The sequence below is a fragment of the Lepisma saccharinum genome, chromosome 15 (genome assembly GCF_977018435.1).
Source record: "Lepisma saccharinum chromosome 15, izLepSacc3.1, whole genome shotgun sequence".
In the NCBI taxonomy this organism is placed as follows: domain Eukaryota; kingdom Metazoa; phylum Arthropoda; class Insecta; order Zygentoma; family Lepismatidae; genus Lepisma; species Lepisma saccharinum.
This window is the reverse complement of record NC_139243.1, coordinates 26,918,748-26,935,492: the sequence shown is the minus strand read 5'-3', so window position 1 is coordinate 26,935,492 and position 16,745 is coordinate 26,918,748. Positions and strand designations below refer to the sequence as shown.

At 38.5% G+C, this 16,745-nt stretch overlaps 1 protein-coding gene across 1 annotated transcript in view; it reads left to right on the top strand.

Annotated features, from left to right (window-relative positions):
• The window catches only part of LOC145999178 (gamma-aminobutyric acid receptor subunit alpha-2-like), a 48,591-nt gene extending 37,629 nt beyond the window's left edge, over nt 1-10,962 (top strand). Inside the window, exons 5-6 of the mRNA XM_083136109.1 lie at nt 3,244-3,475; nt 10,774-10,962. Of these exons, the coding sequence (XP_082992235.1) occupies nt 3,244-3,475; nt 10,774-10,962 (421 nt within the window). The remainder of the gene's footprint in view (nt 1-3,243; nt 3,476-10,773) is intronic.
• Nucleotides 10,963-16,745: the final 5,783 nt, after the last annotated feature.

Genomic DNA, 16,745 nt, shown 5'->3' with positions numbered 1-16,745 from the left:
TTATACTCAATGTCCCTATCCTCTGACAGAGCTATGCTGTGATGAGGTACAGGCTTCAAAATATTATACCCAAGCAGATTTCAACTATGCCTCTTCCTACATACAGACCCGAGCCTGGCTACAGCACTGCTATGCAGGGATTTGGAACTGCATAAGACAGGAAATGTGTTACACTGATGAGAAGAGCCTATTGAAAATTAAACTTGTTAGAAATGATTACTGAATTATTAATTACAGATATTACTCATTGTCCCTATCTCTGACAGAGCTGTGCTGTGATTAGGTACAGGCTTCAAAACAGATTTCAAACAAATGTCTTGCCTCTTCCTGCATACAGACCCGAGCCTGTCTGATATTTCTACAGCACTGATGGGGCAGGGATTTGGAACTGCATAAGACAGGAAATATGTTACACTGATGAGAAGAGAATTAAATTACACTTGCAGAAAATATTTATTTACCTTGATTGTTGTCTCTGCTGAAATAATCAGGGCTGCCAGCTGCGGATTGATTCCCAACTGCCAAATTCCTGTGCCTGAAATCACACTGAGAGGCTGGACAAAACTCTCCCACAATTGCATATATCATGCAAATTATTCTGCCCCAGTGCCTCAACAATACAATCATAAGTGCAATCTCTAAATTTTTGCCTTATAAAATACATGACAAGCTCATTCAAATATATATAGTTGGAATTTGATACAAACTCTGGATTGAAATCTTCACCACTGTACAAATTCCCATTATCAGTTGTAACAAATTCAATCTTCTTATTTTTAGATATCTTGTTAATAATTTTATTTGAATATTTATAATGTCTGCAATTTAAACTCTGAGATGCAATCATGGGCATCCTATACTAAAAACAATGCTCATAGCAATTGTTGAACCAATAATTGTCAAACAATTTCAACCTTAAATTATAATGGCACCTGTATGTATAAAAATTAACAAACAATCCAACAATTCTCTTGTACTTGTTGTATACAAGCCTTTCAAACTCACTGATAAAGTTGAGATACAGGCATTGGAATGGCCTGTCACTGGCAAGCACCCACTGCATTTCAGTTTCATTCTTCACAGCAAACAGGTCATACTCGGACAGGCCAAAGAATCTAAGCTTTAAATCATCAACAAGTGACTTAGATTTTATGTATTTTGAAATACATCTTCTCTCAAAAAATCCTGTGTCAAGATTATCCATGCAATTATAGAAGGCAGTGTGTATTTTTTCTAAGTTACTTGCTTGCTGCTGCTGCTGCCTTGTATTCCTCAGAAACTGCTTATGTGCTCAAAACTTGTTGTACCTGTTAAACAAAAATAAATATTAGAATTTTGTTATGTTTTTTATATAAAATTTCTTGGGGTTCAAATCAAAATTCTATGCTTAATAAAAAAATATCAGTTGGGTTCAGCAGTGTGTTTTGTATATTTAGTGTGTGTGTGTGTGTGTGTGTGAATATTTTTTGGCTTTGGTATTTATATAAAATTTCTTGGGGTTCAAATCAAAACTCTATACTTAATAAACCTATGACAGGTTGTAAAGCTAATAGCCTACAAGTGGAAAAAGAGAATAAATATTGATCTACACTGACCTTCCGCAAATGCCTGCACAGACATGCATGTCCTAGAAAGGCAATGACCTAACACTGTGTGTTATGTATTGATTTTTGTATAACAGGCTGGGACAGATATAAGCCTGACTCTAAATAAGAATGGATTACAACAAACAAGCAAACAAAACAAGTGTGTGTGCTTTGTGTGTGTGTGTGTATGTGTGTGTGTGTGGGTGTGTGTTTTATGAGGATTTTGGCTTAATTTCAAGTGTATCCAAAACAATATCAAGAAGGGGCATATTTTTAACAAGCTTATGGACAACAATCTGGCTGATGCAACTTTTGTAAGTATGGGCAAATCAATCTGAGGGGGCTCATCATTTGTACACTGTAGTTTCGGGAAATTCCCGAGGGCATTTTTACAAAAATCTTGGATTAGACAGGGTGCTACACTTGAGCAAGAAGCTCATATGGGCATGTTGAGCTTGTTTTAAGTGTAGCCAAATCTGCTTGAGGGGGGCTCATCATTTGTTGAGTTTATAGTATCATCAATTATACTACTCCAGAGAAATTTCAATAAGAACTAAGCTGCAAATTTTTAGAAGTAATGTGGTCAGTTCTCCTTTATGGATGTGAAACTTGGAAAGTACCAAAGAAAATTACTAAAGACCTACAGACATTCATAAATGGATGCCTAAGGAAACTTCTGGGAATATATTGGCCAGATATTATCTCAAATAAAGATCTATGGAAACGTACACAAGAGGAACCGGTGGCAATACAGATCAAAAGAAGAAAGTGGAAGTGGATTGGCCACACATTTAGGAAAGATCCATCGGCAATAGAAAGACAAGCATTGAGCTGGAATCCACAAAGACAACATAGGAGAGGAAGGCCAAGAATGAGTTGGAGAAGGACAATAGAGCAAGAAATATGGGAAGCAGGAAAGACCTGGAACGAGATGAGGAAAATGGCTGGAAACAGAGTCCGTTGGCGATGCTTCGTTGAGGCCCTATGCTCCGTAGTGGAGTAACAGGATATAAGTCAAAGTAAGTCAAGTCATGTTCCCATGTATCTTCTACAGTTAGATGTGTCCGGGGATGTGGTACAGGTACTGGCCTCACAGAATATGGCAAATTTGGTTACTTTATTGTTTATTTGCATCTACTACTTATTCGTCTTACCTTTGTAGAACAGAAATAACAGTCTGGTGAATAATCTCGTGCTTCAAGCTACAACATTCCATTTCCATTGAAGTCGGATCACATTCAAGGTTTCCCCTTTCAATGCGTTTTAGCCCTCCCCCGAAATAAAATTTGAGTGAGCTATTTAGCATTCATCAATGCTAATTTGTTTGTGCCCACCTTCTGTTCGAAATCATTTAATATTGTTTTACATACATTACTTCTCACAGAAAAAAATACCAAAATTAAGCAATACTTAAAAAATCTGTGTGTCACAAAAAAAATCTAAGTGCATATTTGAATTCAGCGTAAACGTTTACATTAGAAGCACAATCTATGTTTCATGTGCCAAAAACTGTGTTCCCAGTGCAATTATTCACCTGTGTTATTTTAACAGCACTGAAGTTAAAAGTGCTAAATTTGTTTAGATCTCGTACTGTCAATATTGCTTTAACACCTTCATTTTTCACAGTACGGTATCTGTATTTCAATCTTCATTTCAGGCAAAACACTCCAGGGTCTGTTCTCGTGAAGCCCATTGAAGTGTGGATCCTAGCGTGCATCGCCTTCGTGGCATCTTCATTTGCGGAGTTCGCAATCGTCCTCTTCAAGATGAGGAGGAAATCTTCATGGTCGACCGAGTCTTCAAGTGTGCATCCTGAGTACAATATATATGAAAATAGCGCGTTTTCCATCTACAGGAAACACTTGAGAAACGTGCCATCTGCGTGGAAGGTTGGTGTATGAGTATTTTATTCGATTCTTGCAACAAGCAAGTATTTGGTAAATCTTTCAAACAGTTAAAAGTTGATTGTATAGATCATATGAGGCAGAGCCCGGATGGTTTTAAACGATTCCACAAAAACCTTTCACCTTACCTTCCAGAGAAGACACGATTGGAAACAGGTTTGCCACATTTAGCTATACCCCCTTGTTACAAATTGTCAGGTCACAATTTAAGTGTCGTAAAGTAAGTATTGGTAACGAGTCCTGTATGACAAGAACGTAACAGCTACTTTCTTTTAAATATAGATAATGACAGTCAGAATTCCTAAACAAATATTACTGTTATTTCCAAATGTGTATTTTAAAGAGAGAAAATCAAGACGTGAGATGTTTCTCAAAAATGCGATGCCGAGAATAAGCCAAGATGGTTTCAATCACGTGATTTTTAACCGTAAACACTCGCTAGTCAAGCAAGTAAATTATTTGTCAATCCGCTTCGGAGACTCAGGTTTGATTTCCAGGCTAGGTAATCTGAAGTCGGAATTTTTCCGACCTTATTCCCGCATAAAGCAGTTTTGGGGCTCAAATTAATGGGTATCTGGGGCAACCATGGGGGAGGTAACGGCGGCCTGAGCGTGGTGCTGATCACATCAACTACCCCCATATCCCCTAAATGTACCTCCACGTCACGGTGCTATATGAACGGGAACTTTATCTTACCTTATCCATTTATCTTTGAAAGTCTAATAGTTTATGAGGCTTCAGCAGATCACATACAGTCATCTTAAAATTAGTCATAATGTGCGTGTGTGTGTGTGTATATATATATATATATATATATATATATATATATATATATATAGGGTGAGGTAAAAGTCAGATTATATACTAGGTGATGTATGAACCACCACAGTATCAGATATCTTTCTCTACTGGAAAAGCTTCAAATTAAGCATGCATCCAAGCAGGTGGTGCGTATATTGAAAATGTACTGTTTACTGTAGCCATTGCATACCAATCATGTATATATGTGTATGTTCGTATGCATGTATTTTTTTTCCTACGTAAACTTACTTTTGTAGCACCCTGTATTTCTATGTTTCAAGGTAAGAAATTTTATTTATTTCTTTCACGCTTTCTCTGACGCTAGACTAATCGCCAAGATGAGGAGGATGAATGAAGAATGGACACTTAGAAATGGCGCCCCATAAAAAAGAACAGAACTTAGCAGCACGCGGTTCGTACGTAGTTGAATGAATCTCAAAAATTTTATATTTCTGTTTTTGACGTCACTTGTCTGCATCTTGTGTTGATCACTACAATGAGTGAACGGATGAAACAAATTACTGGACAAACACAGTGGCACACCCATGTCTGAACCAGTGTTCGATCTTCTGACTTCGTAGTGCATTAGTATATTTACCACTTCACAACGGAGGTAGGGTGAAAAGTCTGGAAGTATAAAAGATTGCGACTCTGTAACACATGTCTGAAATATGTAGAAGCTACTATACTTCAAGAAGCCTTAGAAAGAGCGCTTCGCTGTCTAACAGCAGACGTCGCTCGCACACTGTTGCCGATAATCTCGTGTCGTCTGCTCCTCGGCCGAACAAACAGGTCGAGATAGCAAAGAGGAATAATTTTTCACACGGTAATTTCAGTGCTTGCTTCAGTAAATGAAAGAATAGGCATATCGCTATGAAATTCCAGTACACTGAAGTCAAGAAATATATTGTTTTAAAAGACAAAGAACAAGTAAGTGAATCAAATGAAAATTATAATGTGTTAAGCCAAAAACATGTAATGACATAATTTAGCAAAAAAGGGGAAATTAATTTAATACACACGTACCTTACGTTCCATCCATAGTTTGGATTCCTTCAAGTCCACCCTAAGTCTCGTCAGATTCGCTTTCATCCAGGGTCTCACCATAGGATCAGATTCACTTCCAGATGATAGAGAAATGATGAAGTTCTTTGTAACTAATCGAGCACTGAGTCTTTTTCTCGGTAAAAGTTTTCATTTCCGCACACATGGTCATACATCTCCAGTTTTCCGTTGTCACAATGTCAACTGCCTCCTGAAATAATTTTTCAACATCTGACATCTTGAAATGTATGTTGTATTTTGCCCCATAACATTTTACTTACCTCCATATAAGTTCTATTGGATTTAATTCACACATATATGCAGTGACGGATCAAGGTGGGTGCTATTGATGCTGTACACCATTAGGCCCATTCCTGAAATAGGCCCAAATGAAAACAGACGATAATTTTCCGAAAGCTGAACAGTTTTCTTCTGCTACATTAACCTGAAAATAAATCTTAGAATGAAATTTGGAGCCCCAATTTCGGACGCCTAGACACAGTGCTACTTATTATACAGTTACTATTAATCTCTTTGATTACTTTTAACGAGATAAATTTTTCCAGGGTGAGGGTGTTGGCCTCACGCCCAACCCCCAACCTGGGGGACCAGGATTTTCTTCAGGGTTTACTCCCTTAGCCTTTGGGTCAACACCCTTTCCTCAAGGCAGAGGATTTGTGGTTCTTCCGCCTCCTTCGCCGTTGGGATGTTTATGTATCTTCATCCGTCGTCAGAGCCGTTGACCGATTGGTTGCTTCTTTGTCTAGAAGAAAGCCAAAGTGGATTTAGACCAAATCGAAGCTGCCAAGATTTAATTTTTACACTAAGACAAATATCAGGAAGAGTGATAGAATATAATAAAGAAATTCATATGTGTTTCATAGATTTGGAAAAGGCATTTGACAGGGTACCTTGGATTAAATTATGGGAAGTGCTGCAAAGAAGAAAAGTGAATTACAACCTGATCGCTAGCATACAGAGCTTTTACAATAACTGTTGTAACTACATCCGTACAAGTAACATAAAATCTGATGAATTTTATACATCAACTGGAGTAAGACAAGGCTGCATTTTAAGTCCACTTCTGTTCATAATTTTAATTGATGAAATTTCAAAAATTTGCAAAAGAAAGATTAAACCCTTTACTGTTGGGAATTGGCTCATGAGACCTGTACAAATATCAGAACTAGCTTTTGCAGACGATCTCGTTTTATTTGCTAAAACTGAAAAGGACTTACAATATAATTTAGATGTATGGAACAGAGAACTACAAAAGGTAAATATGAGAATTAACACTAGTAAAACAAAAACAATGATAATAAGTAGAGAACATAGAACTCATACCATTAAGATAGAAGGCGAGAGCTTGGAACAAGTAACAAAGTTCAAGTATTTAGGGTCTATAATAAGCAGCAGTGGGAAAATAGATGAAGAAGTAAATAATAGAATTGCTGCAGTAGGAAGATTATATCATGCTCTAAATAGAAACTTCATAAATAAAAAGGAAATTACGAAGAAAACAAAGTTGACAGTTTACAAAACAACGTATGCACCTACAGTAATTTACGGGTGTGAATCATGGCCACTAACAACTAATTATTCTAGCAAACTTCAAGCAACTGAAATAAGATACCTAAGAAGAATAGAAGGAAAAACAAAACGAGATAGAGTAAGGAATCAGACAATTCGAATGAGCCTTAAGACCCAACCTTTACAACAAAAATAGAAGCATCGCAGTTGAGGTGGTTTGGTCATGTCCACAGAATGAGTGAAGAAAGGATACCTAAAAAGATATGGCAAGCTAAAGTAGATGGAAAGAGACCAAAGGGAAGACCAAGGCAGACCTGGGACGGCTGGATGGAAGAAGTTTTGAGGAGAAGAGGATTGGATACCAACAGGGCAAAAATGTTAGCCAGGGACCGAGAAGGATGGAGAGCTCTTTGCAAAACCTCTACACCTGACGGTAGAAGAGGATCGACTAAGTAAGTAAGTAGTAAGTACTATTAATCTTTGCGCTGTGATGTAACTACAACGTCGTTGTGTTTATTGTTCACAGAAGATTTCAAGCATCAGGTCCAATTTCGTCTTAATCCGACTCTGCATATATGGCCTGCTTTCTCTGCCAAAGAATCAATGTCATACCTATCTTTGTGTAGTTTGATCAAATCATATAATTTTTGTTTTACCATAACTAACTCGAAAGAAATATTTTTGTCTTGTAACCAGGCCTGCATTTCACCCTTTCCTGAATTAGATGTTGGAGCATTGTTAATATCTTTGAAATGATTTGAGGCGTTATCCATAAATATCACGGAATGTGGAGGAATGTTGGGTAATAGTTGATTTTCGAACAATTCTTTAAATCGATCAGCGTCCATCTCTTCGTGGTAGTCTTTTGTTGATTTGGATTTATATATCAAAAGCATTCGAAATAAACCCATTGGAACTTCCCGCAAAAATTATTTGTTGCCTATTTCCGTATGGTGTTTTCAAAGGCGTTGAACTTTCATTCTCCATCCACAATTTGCCTTTGGTGTTGTTTGCATGAACCCACGTTTCGTCAAGGAATACGATAAATCGTTTAACCTCCCTAAACCTTTTCATTTTCCGAAGATACTCGCTTCGTTTGGAAACCACATCGTTTCTCCCTATCAAGTACTTTCTTCCCAATTCATTTTTATAGACAACCCCAAGTGCCTTAATCACTTTTCTGAAAGCCCACATAGAACCTTGAAACAAAATAACCTCCTTTGCTTTCTTGTACATAGGTAGGCTCGGAATACACTTGTCATTGTACATATCAAAAATGCTTCTACGTAAGAGATCTCTATCAAAATTGTCAATATTTGACCTCGTGGCTTTCCTTCTCCTCTTCTTACCTGGAGTTTTCAGAGGGGACTCCCTTGACATCTGCAGCCTCCTTCTCTTTCAGAATGAGCCGAATGCAAGATTTCGAAAGAGCTGTGGCTTTACACGGTCTGGCCATAACCAAACTTACTGAAATAAATTGTTCGTTTTTTCTGCACGCATCAAATTCTGACTGACTGAGTGGCCGCGGTGGCTCAGTCGGTAACGCGTCTGACTACCATGCTAAAGGTCCCGGGTTCGATCCCCGGCCGGTTCAAATCCGGGAACTTTTCTAACGGTGGAAGCGGCCCCGGCGCCTACCCAGCGTCGAATAACATGGGTACCTGGGGGAAACCCTGGGGGGTAAAGGCGGTCAGGGGCGTGATGCTGATCACATCACCCCCACTCACGACCGGATCAAGAAAGTGTGGGGCGTTACCCCCACACCCCCTATACGCCTTCATGGCGTGGTGCTATGCACAGGGGAACACTTTACCTTTTTTTTTTACCTTTATCAAATTCTGACTGAAAGAACGTATACACATTCACCACCAATTCCTTCGCATCTGACCGTACACTTCTTTCACTACGTAAACCTCCTACAACCAATACAAATACTAACACCGCAACAAACACAGGTAGCAACATTTCCATCTCGAACACGTATCCTATATTTTGAGCACAAGCGCGCTCACTCACAACAGACAGAGGTCACTCACCCTTCCAGAATGGTGCAGCGAGCTATAGTGGAACCACAAGCAAAAAAACCTGCGCAGAAGCACATCGCGCCGGCGGGTGCAAGAAAGAGCAGGGGGAAGCAACATTCGCGCTGGCTCACGTCAGCGTTGCCAGGCCTTTTGATTTCTCGGGAGAATTCCTTAATAAACTATTGCTATGGAACCTCCAACGGCCAGCTTAAAAACACGTTTACTGCTCATCTTACTTGAACATGAAGGGGAGATGTGGAGTGGAACTCCACTCAGCCGTGAAAAGTGCTGTTTGAACTGTGAAATTATGTCAAACGCTACTCAATTGCACTAGGACATTATTTTATTACTTGTATTATATTACTATTTTAGATGGCTGTATTTTATCCCACCCTAAACTCTATTACTATTTTAGTTATTTTACGTCGCTTTTGTGCCTCTACGGGTAAGTACGACAATATGGATGAATGAAAAACTGATGAAATGGATGAAGTGACGCAAACACAGTGAAACGTCCTTTCCTTACGAGGTAGAAACACTGACTTCTTAGCGTGGGCAACTTATGTTATACATGTATGTGTTTTGGGTGTGTGTGTGTGTATATATATCTAGGATGGGTGGCACCCTAGCATAAGCGTTGCTATCTTGAATTATTGAGGAAGACATGCTGTCTACTTCACCAAATATATTTCACATACGTAATGCATTTTCTCATTATGGTGCAGGACGCGTGCCCACCCCTATCGATAGCCGTACGTGTACACCGAACACCAGCAGAAGGCAAACTGATTTGTTATTGTTAGCATTCGACTTGAAAGATTGTGGAAAATCGGCGGCACGTTAGCTTCATCTGTGAACACAACTTTCTTAACATTTCCTGTCATAAAAATTCCTCGCGATAATAGAGGCATCGCAAACCCCTTGTGTCGGTGCTGAGAAAGGGCAAATTTGAGGGTCTTTCCACGCACCCTCTAACCGGAAAATGCGGAAGAGATGAAACATGTTGGTCGGTTCCCTCGGGCGGTTCACTTTCTTTTGTTTGAAACATGTCCACTCCTGAAATGGAGATCTTCGGTTTATTTTCGCCAAACACAGGGTGCTGGGTTTAGCACCATTGTTACAAATGTATCTGTGACGTTTACACCGTAAACAATGCGCGCCACTCGCCTTCACCCCCCCCCCCAAGAACGTCCTTCATCCGCTACTATTAGATCAACGGATTTTGTAGCAGATCTTCTGGTTTCCCAAGGAACAATCTCCCAAATTTTTCAAATCTTACCTGGCAACACTGCGCCGAACACCGATAACTGCAGGGAAGTTGCGCGAACGCTTTGGACGGAAGGTTTTTTTCCTTGTGGTCGAGCTATAGCTGTGGCAACCGGGCTCGCTCATTCGCGGACCTGATTGGTTCTCGCAGACACACACCCATATTGTCGTCTGCTGCAAGCCCGCGAAGCGATCTTTTTAAGGGCTCATGGACTATAGCGGTGATAAACATTTCGGATATGAGTAAATCATCTTAAATGATTATTGTGTATGGTTTACTTATTCTATTCATTTAGTTGTAAATGCTACTTCCAGTTCTTGCACTATACTTAATGTATTTCCTACTGACTGCTGTCTTCAGCAACCTTGTCATGAAGCTGAACGATAACAGCCGAACACCATTGAGACGAACGCTAATTGGCACTTTGGGGCACGAATGTGAACGATTAAAGCCGAACACAATTTAACCGAGCGCTGATTGGTCCTTTGGGTCACAAAGGTAAACGATGATAGCCGAACAATATTTAACCGATATTTGATTTCCAGCCGCCAGCTTAAAGCACAGGAATTTTAAACTGGTGATAATGGTCTAATAATAAAATATTTACCTATTTTCAGGAGGACTTGGACCGGAAACAGAAAAAGAGGAAGAAGAATGGCAAATGGGAATCTTTGAAGAACACTCTTTGCCGAGATGAAATGTCGATGGATATCCTGGCCTTGATCTTTTTCCCGTTGCTGTTCATAGGCTTCAATGCCGTGTACTGGACAACATACTTCCAGAGAAGGAGCGTCATAAATGCTTAAGTTCCATGTTTCTAGAACTCGAAACTATGCCTGCTTTCATCATTTTGCTCATGTTATAATATGGGAATAAAGAAACAAGTGTGATACTAGCACCGAATAGTGAAACAGCAATGTTGCAACATGCAGATATGTAAACCTGGAAAAAAATGTTAAATGGCTGTAACAAAATGTGCATGTAATGCTCAACAGAAAAACTACGATTAATGAGATATATCTTGGGACGAGTAAATTATCTGACGTCATGGAAATGTGCACTTGTGACATTTTTAAACATGCATATTGCAACTCGACGTTTTCTTAAATGTTTTCATGGACAAATTCCCCTTAAATCCAGAATACGTTATCAGAACACATTATGTCAAATGGCTCAAGATGAGTTAAAATATCTGATTGCATATTTGTGGTTAACAATGAAGATATTTTGATTTAGGTCATAATCAAGAACAATAAGTGAAATTTAAGGTAAAAATCAACAACCATTCAACAGATCTTTATTTTAACTCGTTTTGCACAATTAGCCTACGATTAACACAGAAATATTAATTATTGCTTTGTTTCATATATCCGCTGCCATTTTGCAATCTATTACCAAAAAGCTTTAAGATTTTGATAAGACTTTGTATATTTCGTATTAATTTCCCAACTGGCCGAGAGATATTATCAAATATATCAATTTTTATGTCTACTAACAGGAATATCCTTTCTCTCACATAAAGATAGTAAAGAGTTATCATAGGAATCACACATACAATCTTCGGACACAATTTTCTTGAAGGAAATAGGTAAGTTTTATTATTTTCCTTCATTTTCTTCCCACGTACAATTCAGGATTTTCTTTTTTCAAGAGTTCAGTCTACCTTAGGAATTTCTGTCTGCACCCATATAGTCAGATTAGATACGGAAGATCTCCATCTGACTGTTCTAGTCTAGCTAGTGATCCTACGAACAGTGTATTGCGTCATCAAGTGGTTTGGGGAATGGTTGCTGGGTTGAGGTGACGTCAGCGACTCGCTTGCTGATTAGTGGATTCGGGAGTTACGGCTCGCTTCTAAGCTACATATGCAGAACAGTCAAAGATGTTATAAAAGTAATGTGAATGTTTATTGTGCTGTGGCTACCTCATAGAACATATATGTTTTTCCTATTTTTATTAACATAACCGATGCTTTTTAATACATGATTACAAAACAAAATATCTTTGGAGATATTCATAAAACTAAACACTCAACTACTTATTCCTTTATTGACTCTGATTTTTTATTTCAGTTTAGAACTACACTAAATTCGCCTTCAAAGTAAACAGAATTCTTAATTATCTCTTTTACGTGCTAGTTTTGCCAACTACTGTAAGAAAACATTAATTGATACATTTGCTACTAATTTCCCATGAGACCGAGTGATTATTTCAATGCTACCTATTTTCATGACTACTATACATAATTATTAGAACAGGGACTATTTATTGCACGATATATGGGTGTATATTTCTAGGAACGTTAATCAAGACAGTGCTATGTTTGAATTGGCCAGTATATTATTTATGTGTTACCAGTGGCGGAGATTGGGTTCCAAAACTACGGGGGCAAGGTACAAAAAGTGGGAGGGGGTAAGGAAAATTGACTTTCCATTGATACATAAGGTTTAGCATAGTATGGGGGCAAAAGTCGCAAAAAGTAAGGGGCAACTGGCTCCCTCGTCCCCCCTAATCGCCGCCACTGTATGTTCCCATTTATATTTCTCGCCTTACTGCTATCAAACATCGACAGTAATCGATTTATAATAACACTCTATTGATTCTATACAGAAATGTTATTGTTTTTGATGCAAAAACGTGTCGTCCTCGCATGTAACGTAACAATCCGAAGTAACTTCAAGTCCAACTGGTAAGTTTTTAAATTTTATAGAACCCAAGAGGTCGTTATTACTTCGTAGTTATTGTTTGAGAATTTCGAAAGGGAAAGCATTATTGTTACTTTGTTGTCGAGCATTGTTGTAATGGTATCATAATGTACATCCTACTTGAGGTAAAGCATTCTTTATACCGTTTTGCGCTTCAGCTCTTGCGGATGGTTCTAGCAGAAACTACACGGCATTGTCTATCTACTGTGAAACCCCATGTTGGTGGGAGGGGGGTCAGCCCTCAAATAAGCTGCACGAAAATATACACACATGTACTCTCAGCGGGCTAACAACTCGAATGAGAACTGGCCACAACGACCATAAAAAAAAAGCTAGGATTAAATTACGAAATGGCAACAGCGCATGTGCACACTTCTTTTATTTCCATTCGTCCTTCGGTGTGTAAGAGTGTTTCTGATTGGCACAGAAATTGCCGAGGGCGGGAAAGGTAACCGGTTGGACCAAACACGACACGGCTCTTGTTGGTTTCGGATCGTAATTTCCTCAAGGAAAGCGGAAGAACAGGAGTAAACGAAGAACTCTGGTAGAAGGAGGTGTAAGGTGAGAATCGAGACGTATATACCTGTCTTGTTCTAGATAGTAAGGTGGCTGTGCGAGAAGCTTAGACAGTGTCTACACTTTGCATGGCGGAAAACTCCTACTTTCACAATGTCTAACATGATGACATTAGTTGCGAGCTTATGAATAAAATTTGCTTCTTGGACGTGGAAAATGCTGCAGCTTGATTACTCGCGCCGATCCCCAAACATCGGCAAATTATAGTAATAAGCTGTAAAGAAAAAAGCGACTGTGTTATACCCTATTGACGGCTGACTTACCTTTTGCTACATAGCTCCTTCTGACAATCAATCGTCTTCGGGGGAGTGTGCCTCGATGAGTGTCAACAGCCTCAGTTGCAAAGAGAAATCTGTAGGGGTAACATCGCTCTCCAGTTACAATGTTGCCAATCGTGCCAATGTTGTTTTTATTGATTTGTCTGTAAGGTGTTTGGGTGTTTTGTGTTATCATTTTCTGTGCAAGTTTTATTCAGTAACGGCTCTGATCAACTCTCTCCCTCTATCCCCCCCTTTCGTTTTACAGTACGTTTGGCAACATGCTGCGTATTCGATGCTCATTTGTTTCGTCCCGCCAAGAATTTTCGGTGATTCGAAAATGCCCGATGTCAGTCGAAGAGAAATCGGCTGCTCGCTGATTCGTTGTTTCCCAGCCGCCAGTTAGAATTGCGAAAGGTATAGATGCTTCAAGGTCAATTCATTCCGATCCAAGACTAAAATCTCCGCAACTTTTTTCTCAGACAGCAGAACAGTAAAGTGTCGATTGTTGCTACGAAAAATAGGGTTTGGTGTTGTGTTGCTCCATGTATTTGCATCAGCTAAGGAAATGATTCAATGGTTGTTATTGTTGTTTACACATCCGGAGCTTCCTTGACATCATCTTCCATACTTAAATCATCACTGTATACCTATCCAAACTGAATTTCTTATCGATGGTTTTGTTGTTAATGAAACGTTTGTATCTTGAAAATCAACGACGTTACACTTATTCCAAAAACATGCGATCTTTTTCCGCCACCTTGTATTTACAGTATTTTTCTTGGGGGCTAAGGTCAGATAACTAACACGTCTTCAAGTTGATGTCCCTTTAGCACTTACCTCCAAAAATACCACTTTCAAATGTAAAATACAAACTTTTAGACGCAAAGTCTATAATTGGACTTCGTAAGAAATTTAAAATTACAAGCCTAGTCAAAGAACATCTCAATCACACCTCGCAAAACTTGGCAGCCACTCCCTTCCTACACAACACAATATATATATATATATATATATATATATATATATATATATATATATTCAAAGTTGTTGTCCCAATATTATTGTGAGTTTGGTAAGCTACTTCTAATATATCCAGTTTTGTATTAAACAGGGATGATACTTTCAACAAAAACCGATACCCTCACCGATACTTAAAAAATGTAAAAATCAAAAATTGATAAAAATATGGATTGACATCTAATTATATGCATCAACTTACCATGCTTCAAATATGCAAGAATCACATCTTTCGTTGAAGCAAAATTAAGTTTTTCCACACTAACTGGCGTACGACGAAAACAATTTCGAATTTTGAGAAATTTATACTGCACCTATAGTGCAGTAACTTGAGTACCAAGAAGTTAAATAGCTGAACCTTATGATTGTGTTCTACGTCATCTAATATTGCGCATGTAAGTTATTATTTTATACATCTTCCAAGTGATAGCTGTTTATATCTCTAGTACATATTATGGTAGCTCATAATTTGTACTTTACAACAATGTACTTAGTTTAGACTTTAATCTAAAGACTGTTTACAACAAAGGAAAGAAGAACACTATGTAAGGTGGACTCAATATAACTTACATAGGAATATATAGGAAAATACATGTGCAAATGTGATATTTGTTACCCTTATGTTCACGTAGTGTCTGGGAGTCGCTAAGGATGATGAAGGACCTTTCATTTGCCCAGACTGTGGTGTGTGTGGTCTTCTGGTGACATATTATGACATCTCACTTCCTTGTTTATTGGTTTGTAAACGATGTTATTTCCTTGTAAAAATCTCATTATGTCGTTATGTAAATAAAATGTAAGTGCATAAATATACTTATATATACCTATACAAATAACATTATGGTACTTTCTTTTCAATTTCTGTTGAATCTTCTGATGGGAAAGAACAAAATATAGATATTACTGGGCCCATATGTACCCAATATGGACTAAAACTTAGTTTTTAACAAAACCTTAACTGCACCCATGTTTTTATTTGAAACTGATTCTAATTGGGTACAGGTACCTTAATTAGACGTGACATGCGGCATCTTGTGGGCCTCCTGAAAGACGAAGACGTCAGAAAAGTATCAGCCAGTATCGGTAAATAAATTTCAACCGATACTTTCCGATACCGGTACCACTGCTATCACCGATACCGATACATCGGCACCGGTATCAGCTTAGCCCTTAGTTTGACGCTAGTGGCGCCATCTATTAAATATGGCACGACAGGTTGGATTAGATTATGTACATTTGCACTAATTTCCCCATCGACCAACAGATATTATCGAAGCTATTTATTTTCTTGCGTGACTAATAAACAATAAATTATCTTCTCTTTTGTGTAATTGTGTTGTACTGTGACTGCTTCTTGCACGAAAATACTTATATTGGCCATTAACAACCTACGACTGTATGCTCAACGAATTTCCAAGATGAACAGATACAACCTATGTGTTACTCGCCATACTGTTGCTGTACGTTAATCTTACAGAATACATGTTCTATATGTTCTTGCTAGAATCTGCTTCTATGCGATTCAGTTCACAGCATGTGATACTCTTCTCAGATACAGAACATAGCAAGCAAAGTTTCTAGCAATCTTAAAGGTAAGCGAATATTTTGTATTGTACAGGATGGTATACATGTTAACTATTAACGTCTATTGTCAACACTGAGAGGGAATCTAATAAACTCAGTACCAGCTAACTGTAGACCAGGCAAACGAGAACAAGTCTCTGCGCAAGTAGTGACGCGAGACGGCTCCACCAATGAGCAGTGAGAGAAACGGGATTGTGTAATGGGCAACGGGAGTTTCCCGATTTCCACCTTCGCTATGCAGCGTTGCAAACTTTTGAAAAGGATAATACCTAACACACATGCCAAACGGACCGTATTTATATCTTCAGGTCCGTACGATTGGTTTAAGAATTTCTTAGGGAAATATTATTGATAAAACTGCAACAGCAACTTTTGACAAGCTGCACATATAGCCCACGAACTAAGATCTGGACCGTACGTCCATACATGTAGCTGCTTTACAGTTAG